Below are 17,011 nucleotides of genomic sequence, written 5' to 3' on the forward strand. Positions count from 1 at the left end.
TAAAACTTTGCTATGATATGAGCAACAGATTTTCTGAACATAAAATCAAAGCAACCTAGATAACATGAGTCAAGGGTTATTTAATCTTTTCCTCTGTTGTGTGATTTGGAGAACAGTTGATTATGTTAGCATGACTAGGAATCTAGCAAAAAGAGCCAATCAGTATCTTTTATCACTCTTGCAATGGAATCAATACACTGGCCGGTATCACAATTAAGCCAAACATAATGGTTGGATTAAATACAGTCTCTTCTCTCAGGATGGGAAAAAATTGTCAACAGTCCCCCAATGTAGTTTTACTTATTGAAATAAGTTTAGATTGAAATTAAGTCAAAGGCACTCTCTCTCCATCATTCTCTCTCCTTATGAAGTTTGTGTGAAACTTTATATTAGTTTGCATTTTAAAAAGTACGTTGGGTTGTGTAGTCATGGAACCCGGAAAAAAAAGAAGAGCCCACTGGCATGTGCTCAACCAGAGCTGGTTATTTAAAAACAAGATGTTGTACATTTAGTGCATTGAAATTTCTTTTACTCTTGGGTGTGACAATGTCTTGTGATACATCTTCTGTATATTGGGGGAAATGTCAGCATCTTGAGAGTTGGCAGCATTTCCACTTGGTACCAGGGTCCCAAGGACACAGAATATCACAGATGCATCAATAAGTAAGTATCTCAGGGGGGCTTCTTTGTGGAATATTGTGCACGCATCCTCAAAGTTTGCTTTGCATTCCTGAATATTCAAGTTCTTGAAACAGTTTTAATTTAAGGCAGTGTGAGATCGTCAAATTGGCCTGAAAATTCTGGAGAAAGTTCATGAAGTTTAGTCACCTGGTAATTTTATGAATGAACTAAATTTTAATCATAGTGGGATAAAAACAAACATATCTAATGATTACTCAAGATATAGCTGACAACTATATTTTGGAAACAGAACAACTGGAGAAAAGAAAAGATAAAATGATCTTTTTATGCAGAAAGCTTCTCATGAAGTAGATCCTATTACTGATATGGAGACAGAGGTCCTTTGGCCTGCTCTGTGTGAGTTTCCCTGTCCTGCTCTATTATAAATCAGGCTAGGAAAAGTGATTCAGAGCTGGTTCCAGGACAGAGAATACTTACTTCATCACATACACCAAAGGCAGTGGATTTCCAGTAAGCTTGCAAATGTTCTAACCTTATATGTGTTCCTGTTTCATCAAAAATTAGCAGTCTTATAGGATTGGCTTTGCTTAAAACCAAAAGATGCCCATCTATCAAGAGTGCTTTTTAACCATTTGATTTAAAATGTTTAAGTAAATTAAAAATTAAAGGAAATTATCTTCATTCTACTTAGCAAATGTATTTGTAACAACAATCAGATATTAAAATGTACCAAGTTTAATAAAATTCAAGTCTTATTTTAAACAATTTGAAAAGATGAGTCACTATAGAACTAAAAACTAAAACCCAGCATTTTGATTAGAAGGAAGATAGAGACAGATTAATTATTTCAGTCTTCTTAATAGGTCTAGAGCAGATTGACTTTTTCTTGACTCACATATTCTTAAATGATTGCCTTTCCAAATTTGATAACTCCTTCCTGAAAAAACAGTGGACACAAGTAAGTACATTGCTTACTAGGTTTCATAGGAAGAATATCTCTACTGGTTCATGTGTGTTGCAAGTTAGACTTGGAGGGGGAAGCAGTCATGGCAAAAATGTTTCATGTTGCTCTCCTTGGTCAATTCTAATTTATAAAATGTTATCACCAACCTGCACTTGCAATAGGAATTCTACACTCTAATATAATATTAGCAGCACAGAACAGTTTATAATGTCTGCACCTCAAGAATGCCTGAGTTCTAGTCTAAACTTTTCCACTAACTGGCCATGTGGCTTAAGGTAAGTCAATTGGGCCTGAGTTTTTTCATTTGTAAAATGGGGTTGTCCATGACAGATGGTTGTTAAGGTTACTTCTAGATATAAAGTTCTGTGGTTCTAAGAACTTAGATGTAATTCAGGATAAAATTGGCATCTATGGAAGGTTTCTGAGTCATGATTTGATGAAATCTCATCTTTTCAGTACCATTAAATAGTTACATTGACTCTGCAATGATCCTAGGCAATTAGTCAAACTCCCTATTGAGTTGGGAAGACAGTTTTTTTCACACAGGTTAGACAATTTAATCTACCTTTGAGTAAAAGCGTTACTGTCCCCTTCAGTAAAGTTTTTGTTTTAAATAAATGATTTTGATATTAACTGACAACTTTACACTCCCCAGTTCAGGACACATCTAATGCTTAAAGTAATGCCAACCTTTATCTGGGTAAGTCCTCTATTCTTTTAGATTCAAAGCCGTGGCTAGGAAATAAGATGCATTAGGAGATATTCATGTGACAGAACCAAAGAAAAGCTCTTTGTATTACTATAACAGCAAAGGCAACTGGGAACTCAGGCTGAGACATCAGATATGTAAATCAGGCTGCTGCCAGATTCTATCCACTGAGTCAATCCAGCCTTGGCTGGCTGTCTACTGACTACCCAGCTGGGGGATTATCTGAAGACATGCTTCTCACCTTCTCTCCTTGGCTTTAGCACTTTGTATGTCATTTCCGTCAGGAACTATAGAGATCTAGGAAGGAGATGAAACTCAAATCAACCATTTTCCCTTCCTAACAACTTAGATAAATTACTTAGCTGGGTGGAAAGGTTGAAGTTGTTGCTTTAAATGTAGTTTGGAATTGTTGGTACATTTCAGCCATCCATCTTATTTGTTTTCTCTATAACTACTAAGAATTGAAAGTTGACTGCAGAAATTAGAATAAAATTATTCTTCTAAATACAATGGAAGCTGTTACCATAGAGAAGAGGATCAAATGCTCTTATGACAAAAGTTTACATGAGCAATGATTTTAAGTTCTGAGAATATTAATTATGAGGTGTTTTAAAGTTATGACTTTTGTTACGAAAGGTTTTAAAGTTATCCTCGGGGATACTCTTCTATGTTGAAGGTTAAATTACACTTGACTATCTCTTTATGAAGTGATCTATTAGACAATGGGAAAAACAAACTTCTTACACTATGGGGTTAACAAATATTTACTTGAAAGATTTTGAAGATAACTTGAATCATAGTGTTTGTTCTATGTTTTGGTTGTGAATTTATTTTGCCTCAAATAAGGAATAAAGTTTTAAAATTTATTTTCTGATACTTGAGTATTATATTTTCCATAGGTATAATCCTACTAAAAGCTGTATGTTTAGTTTTCAGTACTCAATTTGAAAGGGAATTAAGAACATGTAAGGTGGATAGCCTCATCCACCAGAGGGCAGACAGCAGAAGCAAGAAGAACTACAATCCTGCAGCCTGAAGAACAAAAACCACATTCACAGAAAGATAGACAAGATGAAAAGGCAGAGGGCTATATACCAGATGAAGGAACAAAATAAAACCCAAGGAAACAAACTAAATGAAATGGAGATAGGAAATCTTCCAGAAAAAGAATTCAGAATAATGATAGTGAAGATGATCCAGGACCTCGGAAAAAAAATGGAGGCAGAGATCGAGAAGATGCAAGAAATGTCTAACAAAGATCTAGAAGAATTAAAGAACAAACAAACAGAGATGAACAATACAATAACTGAAATGAAAACTACACTAGAAGGAATCAATAGCAGAATAACTGATGCAGAAGAACGGATAAGTGACCTGGAAGACAGAATGGTGGAATTCACTGCTGCAGAACAGAATAAAGAAAAAAGAATGAAAAGAAATGAAGACAGCCTAAGAGACCTCTGGGACAATATTAAATGCAACAACATTCGCATTATAAGGGTCCCAGAAGGAGAAGAGAGAGAGAAAGGACCCGAGAAAATATTTGAAGAGATTATAGTCGAAAACTTCCCTAGCATGGGAAAGGGAATAGCCACCCAAGTCCAGGAAGCACAGAGAGTCCCATACAGGATAAACCCAAGGAGAAACACTCCGAGACACATAGTAATCAAATTGGCAAAAATTAAAGACAAAGAAAAATTATTGAAAGCAGCAAGGGAAAAATGACAAATAACATACAAGGGAACTTCCATAAGGTTAACAGTTGATTTCTCAGCAGAAACTCTACAAGCCAGAAGGGAGTGGCATGATGTACTTAAAGTGATGAAAAGGAAGAACCTACAACCAAGATTACTCTACCCAGCAAGGATCTCATTGAGATTTGATGGAGAAATCAAAAGCTTTACAGACAAGCAAAAGCTAAGAGAATTCAGCACCACCAAACCATCTCTACAACAAATGCTAAAGGAACTTCTCTAAGTGGGAAACACAAGAGAAGAAAAGGACCTACAGAAACAAACCCCCCAAAATTAAGAAAATTGTAATAGGAACATATATATCAAAAATTACCTTAAATGTGAATGGATTAAATGCTCCAACCAAAAGACACAGGCTTCCTGAATGGGTACAAAAACAAGACCTATATATATGCTGTCTACAAGAGACCCACTTCAGACCTAGGGACACATTCAGACTGAAAGTGAGGGGATGGAAAAAGGTATTCCATGCAAATGGAAATCAAAAGAAAGCTGGAGTGGCAATACTCATATCAGATAAAATAGACTTTAAAGCATGTTACAAGAGACAAGGAAGGACACTATGTAATGATCAAGGGATCAATCCAAGAAGAAGATATAACAATTATAAATAGATATGCACCCAACATAGGAGCACCTCAGTACATAAGGCAACTGCTAACAGCTCTAAAAGAGGAAATCGACAGTAACACAATAATACTGGGGGACTTTAACACCTCACTTACACCAATGGACAGATCATCCAAACAGAAAATTAATAAGGAAACACAAGCTTTAAATGACACAGTAGACCACATAGATTTAATTGATACTTATAGGACATTCCATCCAAAAACAGCAGATTACACTTTCTTCTCAAGTGTGCATGGAACATTCTCCATGATAGATCACACCTTGGGTCACAAATCAAGCCTCAGTAAATTTAAGAAAATTGAAATCATGTCAAGCATCTTTTCTGACCACAACGCTATGAGATTAGAAATCAATTAAATGTAAAAAACACAAACACATGGAAGCTAAACAATATGTTACTAAATAACCAAGAGATCACTGAAGAAATCAAAGAGGAAGTCAAAAAATACTTAGAGACAAATGACAATAAAAACACGACAATCCAAAACCTATGGGATGCAGCACAAGCAGTTCTAAGAGGGATGTTGATACCAATACAATCCTACCTCAAGAAACAAGAAACATCTCAAATAAACAATATAACATTACACCTAAGGGAACTAGAGAAAGAAGAACAAAGAAAACCCAAAGTTAGCAAAAAGAAAGAAATCATAAAGATTAGAGCAGAAATAAATGAAATAGAAATAAAGAAAAGGATAACAAAGATAAATAATAGTAAAAGCTGGTTCTTTGAGAAGATAAACAAAATTGATAAACCATTAGCCAGACTCATCAAGAAAAAGAGGGAGAGGACTCAAATCAATAAAATTAGAAATGAAAAAGGGGAAGTTACAACAGACACCACAGAATTACATAGCATCGTAAGAGACTACTACAAGCAGCTCTATGCCAATAAAATAGACAACCTGGAAGAAATGGACAAATTCTTAGAAAGGTATAACCTTCCAAGACTGGACCAGGAAGATACAGAAAATATGAACAGACCAATCACAAGTAATGAAATTGAAACCGTGATTAAAAATCTTCCAACAAACAGAAGTCCAGCACCAGATGGCTTCACAGATGAATTCTATCAAACATTTAGAGAAGAGCTAACACCCATCCTTCTCAAACTCTTCCAAAAATTTGCAGAGGAAGGAAAACTCCCAAACTCATTCTATGAGGCCACCATCACCCTGATACCAAAACTAGACAAAGATACTATATAAAAAAAGAAAATTACAGACCAATATCACTGACGAACATATATGCAAAAATCCTCAGCAAAATACCAGCAAACAGAATCCAACAACACATTGAAAGGATCATACACCATGATCAAGTGGGATTTATCCTAGTGATTCAAGGATTCTTCAATATATGCAAATCAATCAATGTGATACACCATATAAACAAATTGAAGAAGAAAAACCATATGATCATCTCAATAGATGCAGAAAAAGCTTTTGACAAAATTCAACACACACTTATGATAAAAACTCTCTAGAAAGTGGGCATAGAGGGAACCTACTTCAACATAATAAAGGCCATATACGACAAACCCACAGCAAACATCATTCTCAATGGTGAAAAACTGAAATCATTTCCTCTAAGATCAGGAACAAGACAAGGATGTCCACCCTCACCACTATTATTCAACATAGTTTTGGAAGTCCTAGCCACGGCAGTCAGAGAAGAAAAAGAAATAAAAGGAATACAAATTGGAAAAGAAGAAATAAAACTGTCACTGTTTGCAGGTGACATGATACTAAACATAGAGAATCCTAAAGATGCCAGCAAAAAACTACTAGAGCTAATAAATGAATTTGGTAGAGTAGCAGGATACAAAATTAACACACAGAAATCTCTTGCATTCCTATACACTAATAATGAAAAATCTGAAAGAGAAATTAAGGAAAACCTCCCATTTACCACTGCAACAAAAAGAATAAAATACCTAGGAATATACCTACCTAGGGAGACAAAAGAGCTGTATGCAGAAAACTATAAGACACTGATGAAAGAAATTAAAGATGATACCAACAGATGGAGAGGTATACCATGTTCTTGGATTGGAAGAATCAATATTGTGAAAATGACTCTACTACCCAAAGCAATCTACAGGTTCAATGCAATCCCTATCAAATTACCAATGGCATTTTTTACAGAACCAGAAGAAAAAATCCTAAAATTTCTATGGAGACACAGAAGACCCTGAATAGCCAAAGCAGTCTTGAGGGAAAAAAACGGAGCTGGAGGAATCAGACTCCCTGACTTCAGACGCTACTACAAAGCTACAGTAATCAAGACAATATGGTACTGGCACAAAAACAGAAATATAGATCCATGGAAGAGGATAGAAAGCCCAGAGATAAACCCATGCACCTATGGTCAACTAATCTACGACAAAGGAGACAAGGATATACAATGGAGAAAAAACAGTCTCTTGAATAAGTGGTGCTAGGATAACTGGACAGCTACATGTAAAAGAATGAAATTAGAACACTCCCTAACACCATACAGAAAAATAAACTCAAACTGGATTGGAGACCTAAATGTAAGACCGGGCACTATAAAGCTCTTAGAGGAAAGCATAGGAAGAACACTCTTTAACATAAATCACAGCAAGATCTTTTTTGATCCACCTCCTAAAGGAAATAAAAGCAAATAGAAACAAATTGGACCTAATGAAACTTAAAAGCTTTTGCACAGCAAAGGAAACCAAAAACAAAACGAAAAGACAACCCTCAGAATGGGAGAAAATGTTTGCAAATTAATCATCAGACAAAGGATTAATCTCCAAAATATATAAACAGCTCATGCAGCTCAATATTTTAAAAAAAACAACCCAATCCAAAAATGGACAGAAGACCTAAATAGACATTTCTCCAAAGAAGACATAGAGATGGCCAAGAAGCACATGAAAAGCCACTCAACATCACTAATTATTAGAGATATGCAAATCAAAACTACAATGAGGTATCACCTCACACCAGTTAGAATGGGCATCATCAGAAAATCTACAAGCAACAAATGCTGGAGAGGGTGTGGAGAAAAGGGAACCCTTTTGTGCTCTTAGTGGGAATGTAAATTGATACAGCCACTATGGAGAACAGTATGGAGTTTCTTTAAAGAACTAACAATAAAATTACCGTATGACCCAGCAATCCCACTACTTGGCATATACCCAGAGAAAACCATAATTCAAAAAACACATGCACCCCAATGTTCATTACAGCACTATTTACAATAGCCAGGTCATGGAAGCAACCTAAATGCCCATCGACAGATGAATGAATAAAGAAGAAGTGGTACATATATACAATGGAATATTACTCAGACATAAAAAGGAACGAAATTGGGTCATTTGTAGAGACGTGAATGCATCTAGAGACTGTCATACAGAGTGCAGTAAGTCAGAAAGAGAAAAACATCGTATATGAGCATATATATGTGGAACCTAGAAAATGGTACAGATGAACCAGTTTGCAGAGCAGAAATTGAGACACAGATGTACAGAAGAAACGTATGGACACCAAGGGGGGAAAGCGGCGTGCAGTGGGTGTGGTCGTGGGATGAACTGGGAGACTGGGATTGACATGTATTCACTGATGTGTGTAAAATGGATGACTAATAAGAAAATAAACAAGTAAATAAACATTAAAAAAAAAGAACATGTAAGGTTATAGAAAAATGGAGAACCTAGGAAAAAAGACTAGAGACAAAAAGAAAGATTAGATTTCAAAAAAGACAATGTTGGGTTTGAGCAGGGATCTGTTGTGTACATGTGTGGGTTAATTAATACTAGAAAAAATAAGTATCACAAAATAAGGTAAGGAAAAGGTGATATCGATGGATAGATATGAAAATGGATAGATGAATCTGGGGATATAAAGTGGGGTCAACTGCTGAGCTGGCAAGAATGAGAACTGAGAATTGGCCAGGGGGTAGTCTGTCATGAGACCAAACTTTGGGGGGTCTCAGTGGAGTCCCGCAAGTGTCAAAGCAGTGAGCATGGGCTAGTGTTTTAAGGAAAGATTGATGAGGACAACCACTTGAAGGCCAATAGAGTATTTTGTTATTGTTTTTGTTTGCTTACTTTAAGGTAGGAGATGTTGTATGGAAAAGGGAAAAAGCAAGGGAGAGGTAGAAATTGTAGATGAATAAAGAAGGGGTCATTAGGAATGGGTTCCTGAAGGGAAGAGGGAAAGGTGAGATTGGAAGTCAAGGTAGAAGAGTTAGCTTTGGTGAAGAGGACACTTCCTTCTCAGGTTCTCACAAAAAGGCTGTGGCATTTTTGGATGTAGGAAGTACATTTTTGGATGTAGGAAGTACATTTTGTACTCAACACTGAGGAGATATTTAGTAAAATACTGCAAAAACAAAAAAGCTGGCCACAAATCAATAGTTTCTTTTCTTTTTTCTAAAATCAGATAATGGTATCATATGTTCTCCACTGAGTGCAAAACCAAGAGAAATGAATGTCAGTCAAGATATTATCAAAGGAAATTACCAATGCTATCCCTTTTTGGAATTTTTCTTGAAAAGGACATATTTGAACCTGGCTGAAATAGATTGATTACGGTCATGGCCTCATGTTATTACTGATGGGCTGGGTCAAGTGACTTTGGAAAGTACATTTCAGGCTCAAAAGACTGAATGTGTGAAGGCATGGCCAGGCTAGACAAAATCAGAGGGTGCTGTTTTTTCATGAAAATAAATGGATTCCAGGAAACTGGGATTTTAATTCCAGTTTGATCACTAATTAGTTCCATTTTTTGGACAAGGATTTTAACTCTTATAAGTCTTAGTTTCCTTTTTCACAAAATTAAGGGTGTGGTCCTGACAGCTAAAATTCTCTTAGCCTTAAAAATAAAATGATTCTAAAATTGTGCAGTATATTGACTATTTTGCTCATGGTAAAGTCACAGAATGTGTTTGTTCTTTATGAAGGTTTCCCTTGCTTGAATTTTATGAAAACATTTTGTATGCTATCTGACTAATTTGGAACATCTGATAACTTTGAAAGTATTATGAAAACTCAATTGATGCTGCATGGGTAGTTGCTAAACTTAGCATCTTTCTAAACTTAGAAAAGACTAAATCAGATTCCCTTCATATTAAATCTTCTTTTGCCTGTAAGTTTCCTTCACTTGGAAGCTGCAGTAACTCAGGCACATAACCATTTGAGAAATTGTTACTCAGAAGCATTCCACTTCCTCTTGGCAGTTGGAAGAGTTAATGCAGTTAAAAAGTTTGACGCAGCTTAGACCTTCTTGGGTGCCTAGTTTTATGGTTTTAATAGTCACTTTAGCCCTCCAAATAAGTCACTTCAAACTATCATTTTAGGTAGAAAATATCAGTAATTGAAGTTTGGTTGAATTAATTATCATGTGTCATTTAATCATTTGAGTAGACTTCCCTACTAGACTATGAACTCCATGGAGATAGAAATGTGTCTGTTTTTGCTCATCCAGGTGTCATACCCCTTGTAGTTACTACAGTGCTTACACATAGTGCCTGCTGAGTAGATGTTTGTTAAATGAATGAATGATTTGATTTTACTTCTATAGAGTTGTTAGGCACTAAATATTCATGATTCAAATATTCTTTTCCATTTGAAGATTTGTAGTCATAAACCACTTTATATTTGAAAGTGATTGTATAAAACTACAATCTTGTACAACAGCATTTCATTTTGAAGAATGTCTTACTCAAGACTTTTTATGTCCGCTTTGGATTCTGCCTTGAACTCTCTTCAGATTATTGAGCCAGACAGATAAAACATGGAATAGTCAGACTAAAAGGTACAACATTTATTAGGAGTAGAAGAGTGGCTGGAAATTCAGGAAGTGTTTGCCTATTGGTGCCTTTCTTTAGTCATTTCTTCAGAAGGGCCCCAATCCGTTGTCTTTCTGATCACAACTTCTTTACCTACTCTCATCTTCCCCCTTCTTCACATACAGATTTTTCTTTTCTTCATCTCTCCAACAGCTGTCCTATTTTCCCTACTTCACTCAGTATATTAATTACTTCTTGGTCTTTTTTCTTTCTACCCAAATGTGGAGGGCAGGGACACCATTTCAGCATTGTTGCCTACAAGCTCTGTGGAATTGCTGGTGAATATGACCCACAGTTCATTCTTGCCAATGGAGCTGGAGCCCTTCTCGACGAAGGACCAGGACTCCACCATCTTTGCACCACTTAAATCCAATTTGCCGACTTCACCGATGTGTCCTGTAGTTCTTTACCTCATCACTAGGTGATTCCCTGTTCTGATATCTCATTGCTGTTGTTCCAGTACCACTTGCCTTGATGTTGCAGTAACTTTGGGGCGAGGGGATAAAATAAGAGGTGTTCATGAATGTGATCTGGGACTTAAAAAGAGTGTGTATGCATTTATTCAACAGTTATTGATTTGGCACCCATGGTGTGCCAGGCATATTACATAAGTGGAGCAACCATAAGGTAGGTGACTCTAGCTGGTGTTAGAGTGGATGGGGCTTGGAGCAGAGATCATCCTTCCCTCTCCCATCTCTTGTGGTTATGGCCAGGGTGCCCCATTACTGGCAGTTTCATGTGGGTCTTTATGTTGTCTTTCCAATGTGCCAGTTTAAGGATTTCTGACAACCACTTTTTAATGCTTATTTTGTTGCAGATGATCCAAGAGAGCCGGTTTCTCATAGAAATGGCAGACACAGTCCAGGAAAAGATCGTGCAGTGTCAGAAAGCAGGTAACGTTCCCCCCTTGCCCCCATTTCGTTTAGAAACCATAATGATGATTTTTGGCAGACTTTTAAAGTTTATACTTTGAGTTACACTGAAGCCTTTGTTTAGTACAGAAGACATCTACGTGATAGTAGGTAGGTGGTCTGTGTGTATATAGAGGGGGTATCTGAAGATGTCTAGAGAGGTGAGGGTTTCTGAATTTACTTTTGTGATTTGGGAACCGATCAAAGCCTTTTTATTACTGATATGGAAACTGTGGTTTCACATTGCCCCTTAAGAAACACTTCATTTTTACAGTTTGAACCATAATCTTGTTAACCTTCTAGGCTTTTGCCTCATTTACTTGTCCTCAGTTTAGATTTGTTCCTTCTTTAAGGGTGGGATGGGTCACATGTCTCTGATGGCACATTGCTGTGTTTATTTACTTTCACTTCATCCACACCCCAGTACTTTTATCTCCCTTGGATCCATGTTCTCCCTGATCCACACACACACACATTAGTGTGCAATAAGGAAGATGACACTGACAGTTGCTTGATGTATATGTATCTGATACACTAAGCACATATGCTATGTTATTTAGTCCTCATAACAACTCTGCGGTGTAGTCATCATTATATCCAATCTAGAGATGAGGCATCTGAGATTCTGAGAGATTGAGCGAATTACCCCAAATCCCATATCAACCCGTGGTAGAGGTGACCTTTGAACCCAGACCAAACTTTGAAAATGGTGCTCTCCGCTACTGATCTGGAGGCTTAAATGTTTCCGTTGACAGGAAGCACGAAAATAATAACAATACGAAATACTTATATTATGCTCCTATGTACCATGCACTACTTTGAGAGTTTTGTATGTGTTGACTCATTTAATCTTCACACAGTTCCATGAGGTCAATACTCTTGTTATCACCATAGCACCATTGAGGAGACTTAATGGCAGAGAGTTTCAGGGATTCGCTCATGCTCATGTAGCTAGTCAGTGGTAGAGCCAGAGTGTAGGTCTGGGCTCTGCAGCCATGCTCTTACTATGTACTGGGCTTGTGATGTTAGCATCAGAAAAGTTAATGTGGTTTTAGGCTGCATTAATACAAGCCTAGTCACTAGAACTAGGAAGGTGGTGGTAAAACCCTATGTCATGTGGGCAACTTCAATCCCATTTTGAGAACGATGTTCCTGGATGTCATCCTTAAAGAGAAATTATAATAAGCTGAAACATGTTAGAATGTTTAATCTGGAGAAGGGAAAACTCTAGTAGACTTTATCCCACATCTTTCTTCAAATATTTAAAGGGCTGTACTGTGGAACAGAGATTAGACCTTGTTGTTCTGAGGCTAGCTAGCACCAAGGAGTAGAAGTTTCAGGGAGAGAGACTGGTTTGATATCAGTCACAGCTTTCCAAAGATGGAATGAGCTTTCCAGAAGAAAGTGTGATTCCCATCTCTGAGGTGCTAAGACAAAGGCTTAGGAGAGAAAGATGATGGTGATTTTTTTTATAGTATTCAAGCTTGGGGGAATGGTTTAGCTAAAAATAACTTTAAGGCCATTCCCAAATCTGACACATTTGGGTGTTTCCAGGAATGCTATTTTAAAAAAGCTTTTTATTTTTACTCAACATTTACTAATTACCATTGTTATCTATGTGGGCTCCAGGCCTACTGTCAAGCCGTATGGATGGTTCATAAGGCAAAGTAAGATATGTGCATCCTTCACATATGGTAGCCACTCACACATTACACCATTTTATATAAAAACCAGGCAGAGAACAAACAAGATGGATGCCACCTGTTGGAAGAATTTGCTTCTTAACTTCTCATGTCTTTGTCTATGGCCCCTTGCTGTTTAAAATCTAATTTAATCTAATGCATTGATTACTTTTAGTTTCCCTTTAAGGATAGCCATTTGGTGGTGATGAACAGAATGAGAAGGAGAATTCAATTTTGGGATTTAGAGATTATGAGAAGGACAGAAATGGGAAATTATATTTTTACTGATAATATTTTCACAATAAAATGCCTGTTTTTCTGAAATTTATACGAAGAATTCTCTTATGTTCTCTTTTTAAAGGGATGGAGTTCCATGAGGAACTTCATAATCTGGGGGCAAAAGAAGGCTTGAAAGGAAGAAAACTCAACAAAGCAACTGAGAGCTTTGCTTGGAACATTACAGTGCTGAAGGTAAATGAAGTACTCAGGTGCCCCTTTGTTGTTATTTTTCTCCTCATCTCTCCAATGTGTAGAGAAGCGTCAGTGGTTAAATACGGTGACTTGAATTTTTAATTAACACTTGACCTAATTAATTTGTGCTCTAAGTGATGGGAGATGCATACGGGGATTAACACACGGTTTGCCATAATAGGATAATGAGTTTTGTGGTGGAGGCAGAAGACAGCACGACCTAATTCTATTACCTGGTGTTTGTGTGTGTGGTTTACTCATACTTCTAGTCAAGTCAATATGGCTGTTCTGGTTTGTGGAAAGAATAACACAAAATGTTGCTGGAGAAGGATCCAACACAAGTGACTTGGAAAAGCTTTAAACTACAGAATATCTGGAGCCATTTAGGATTCTTTGATTTTAGGAAGAGTCTCTATAAATACATTTATTTTTGCAAAGATTTTGGAAGTCAGTTTTTTGAGATGATGATTTGCTCCACTGAAAATTAATTTTAGGACTTCAAAGTAAAGATGCCACTTTTCATATTTTGTTACATGAATGGACAGATGATTTAGGCAGTTGGAATAGCTTATTCTTAGTAGTGTGATGGAGAAAACCAGCTACAAACAAAATTAATAATTGCTGACATTTAAAGAACACTGATGCGCCAGGCGCTGTTTTACAAGGTTTATATGAATTAACATTTTAATACTTTCATTAACTCAATACTGTTATTATTCTCATTTTAAAAGTGAGAAAACCAAGGCACTGAAAACTTATGTATATTACCCAAGGTCACTCAGCTAGTAAATGGTGGAGCTGGAGTTTGAACCCAGGCAGTTGGCTCCAGAGCCTGCTCTACAGAGAGCACACGTTTATGTGAAAGTGCTAGGTGAACTGTAATACATATCACAAATGTTTATTAAAAATTCAGTCCACAAATATTTGTTAAGCTCCTACTATGTACTGGGCTCTCTGCTATGCACTGGGAACCCATGAAGAACAAAAGCGATACAGACCCTGACGTGAGTTAACAGCCTGGGGGCAGGAGGTGGGGTGGGGGAAAATAGGTGTCCTTTGCTTAAGAGGCAGGAACTATAGTGTTAATATAAAGAGGAGCTTGTTTTACAATACCTGAGTACAACATGGCAGTGTGAGCCCTGATACAGACGCTTTCTGTGCAGCATGTTTTTACGTGGGCTTTCGAATGTGCTGATCACTGAGAAAGGAGCTACAGACACAAATATCAAAAAAGTAATACCTGGGCCTCCAGAACTAGTCTACTAGGGGAGACAGACGTGTGACCAATAGCAGCCACTGATTATTCAACACTTCCCATGTGACAAGTAGTTCATGTATGTTTCCTCCTTTCCTCTTCACAACAACTGTGTGACATTGCAGCAACTCACGCTGACCCTCTCCATCTCACAGATGAGGAAATAGAGGCTCAGGAAGGTTTTCGTTTCTTACCTTCAGCTAGTAGATGGCAGAACTGAGATGCTATATCATGCCCATCGTTCTAACCACTACCCTGTCCTCCTGCCTCCTGAAAGACTCAATCCACGTGACTGACTCCAGGCAGGCTAGTACAGGGGTGAGGGCACAGGCTCTGGGTGCAGACTGCCTGATAGCTGTGACGCTTTGGCCAAGTTATGTAGTCTCTCTGAGGGTGATAATAATACCTACACCCCAGGTTTTATAAGAATGAAATGAGATAATACATATAAAAATATCTAAGTCACAGTGCACAAAACTTGACATTATATCTATACCTATACTATTGTTGTATATATATGCTATTACTTTTGCCAGGGTGAGGATGACCATTGGGATAAAAGTCTTTTGGTTTTTCTTAATTTAAATTTAAATTAAAAAATCAACTAATTAATTTTTTTAAATTGAGGTATAATTGTTAGTTTCTTTGTTAACTTCTGACTGAAGCCCATTCACTGTTTTCTGAGGTTTGTTTGTGTGTTTGGTTTAGTGACAGGAACTGATTGCTAGATGGGGCCTAGCAAATGCTGTACAAATCATTCTCAGACAGATCTTTTGAAACAGAATCAATCTTCTATTATTTTAGCTCATGTACCAGCTACTAGTGTTTCAGCTTGAGCACTAGGAACTTAAACAAGAATAGTGAACTTCTCCAAACTTCTATTTCCCTTCTCTCCCCCATTGCGTTTGGTGGACCTGTTAATTATGTGCTCTTTCCCCAAGTGCTAAACAAATGACCTCCTTGGAATTTGAATTTTTAGCTGAGGCACAAAGAGACCAGGCTTTTTTGGAGGTTGTGTACTCTAGTGGTGCCTCTCTGAGAAGAACCTCCTCTCTAAGGCTCTTCCTTTATTTCTTGTATCTTGGATCTGAAGTTCTTAGTTCCTTCTTTGTTCTCCAGTCTTCCTATTGATTTTCAATCTCCTAAAAATGCCCTTTTTCTTAAGTTTACTAGAGGCAATTTCCATTGCTTACAACTGGATGAATTAGTAACAACCACATTGGTAAGACATAATCACTGAAATAGTAGGATATGTCAAGGCTCACCTAAAAATTCTGCATTGCTTACTGAAAAGGTTTCCTTACACACAATTTTTACAAATACTCCTCGATATCTAGGGGAAGAGAATGATGATTGACCAATATTTGTTGAACATGTGTGTTCAAGTAGCTAAAATATTTAATTCCAATGCAATTTCCAACAAGTAAGGGAGGATCTACAAAAAATGAGAAATGTGTCCTCAGGAAAATGGTGGGTGGGCAGCATGGAGCGGTAGAAAGGGACATTGACTTTAAAGGAAATTGAGCTGAGACTAAAAAATAAATTCTTTAGTTTGTGTTTTCTGCAATTCAAAATTACATTGATCTGATATTAATATATGACAGAGAAGCTGGAGAAAAATTTGCAGAGACAAAGATGAATAGCTCTGCAATATAACAAACATGAATTATACTTACAGCGTCCAAATTTTCAAAGCTAGAAATGAGGATTTATAATCCAGCATTAGCACTATGCATGGGTCCAGAGTAGGGAATTGCTTAGCAGATCTTTTGCATCTCCCCACACTTTTGTCACATGCCAATAGCCAACTATTACAGTCATTTTCCTCCTCTTCCTTTCTTTCTCTTTCACTTCTGAGCATAAAATTGAAGTCTTTAAATAGCTTCTGTGTTCATTTGGGATGATATGATGATGCAGGTCTCAATGACTCAGTCTGCAGTGCCTTTTCCAGATAATCATTGGACAAAGATAGCTCTATTTCATCCCACCCTCACGAATTAACTGTTCCTTCCATCTGTCTTTTCTCCATGCTGTCCTTCATAAAAGAGTTTTGTTTGGTTATTAGCATAATACTAAAATCTTACAATGAAAATTTTTCCTGTTCTTTACGTCTTCCAGAAAGAGATACTACAACTTCACCTGCACAGCCAGTTTATTGTAGTAAATTATT

At 37.0% G+C, this 17,011-nt stretch overlaps 1 protein-coding gene across 2 annotated transcripts in view; it reads left to right on the forward strand.

Moving 5' to 3' along the window:
- The window catches only part of PLCL1 (phospholipase C like 1 (inactive)), a gene marked incomplete at its 5' end in the record, with an annotated part of 355,176 nt that overhangs the window by 300,092 nt on the left and 38,073 nt on the right, over positions 1-17,011 (forward strand). Inside the window, 2 exons of one of the 2 annotated variants that reach the window (XM_082841649.1) lie at positions 11,340-11,415; positions 13,477-13,586. In XM_082841649.1, coding sequence (XP_082697775.1) covers positions 11,340-11,415; positions 13,477-13,586 — 186 coding nt within the window. Of the gene's footprint in view, positions 1-11,339; positions 11,416-13,476; positions 13,596-17,011 lie in introns of both variants that reach the window. The other variant, XM_082841650.1, reaches the window with a different exon arrangement.

The sequence above is a fragment of the Leucopleurus acutus genome, assembly GCF_964270905.1.
Source record: "Leucopleurus acutus genome assembly, chromosome: 6".
Lineage (NCBI taxonomy): Eukaryota > Metazoa > Chordata > Mammalia > Artiodactyla > Delphinidae > Leucopleurus > Leucopleurus acutus.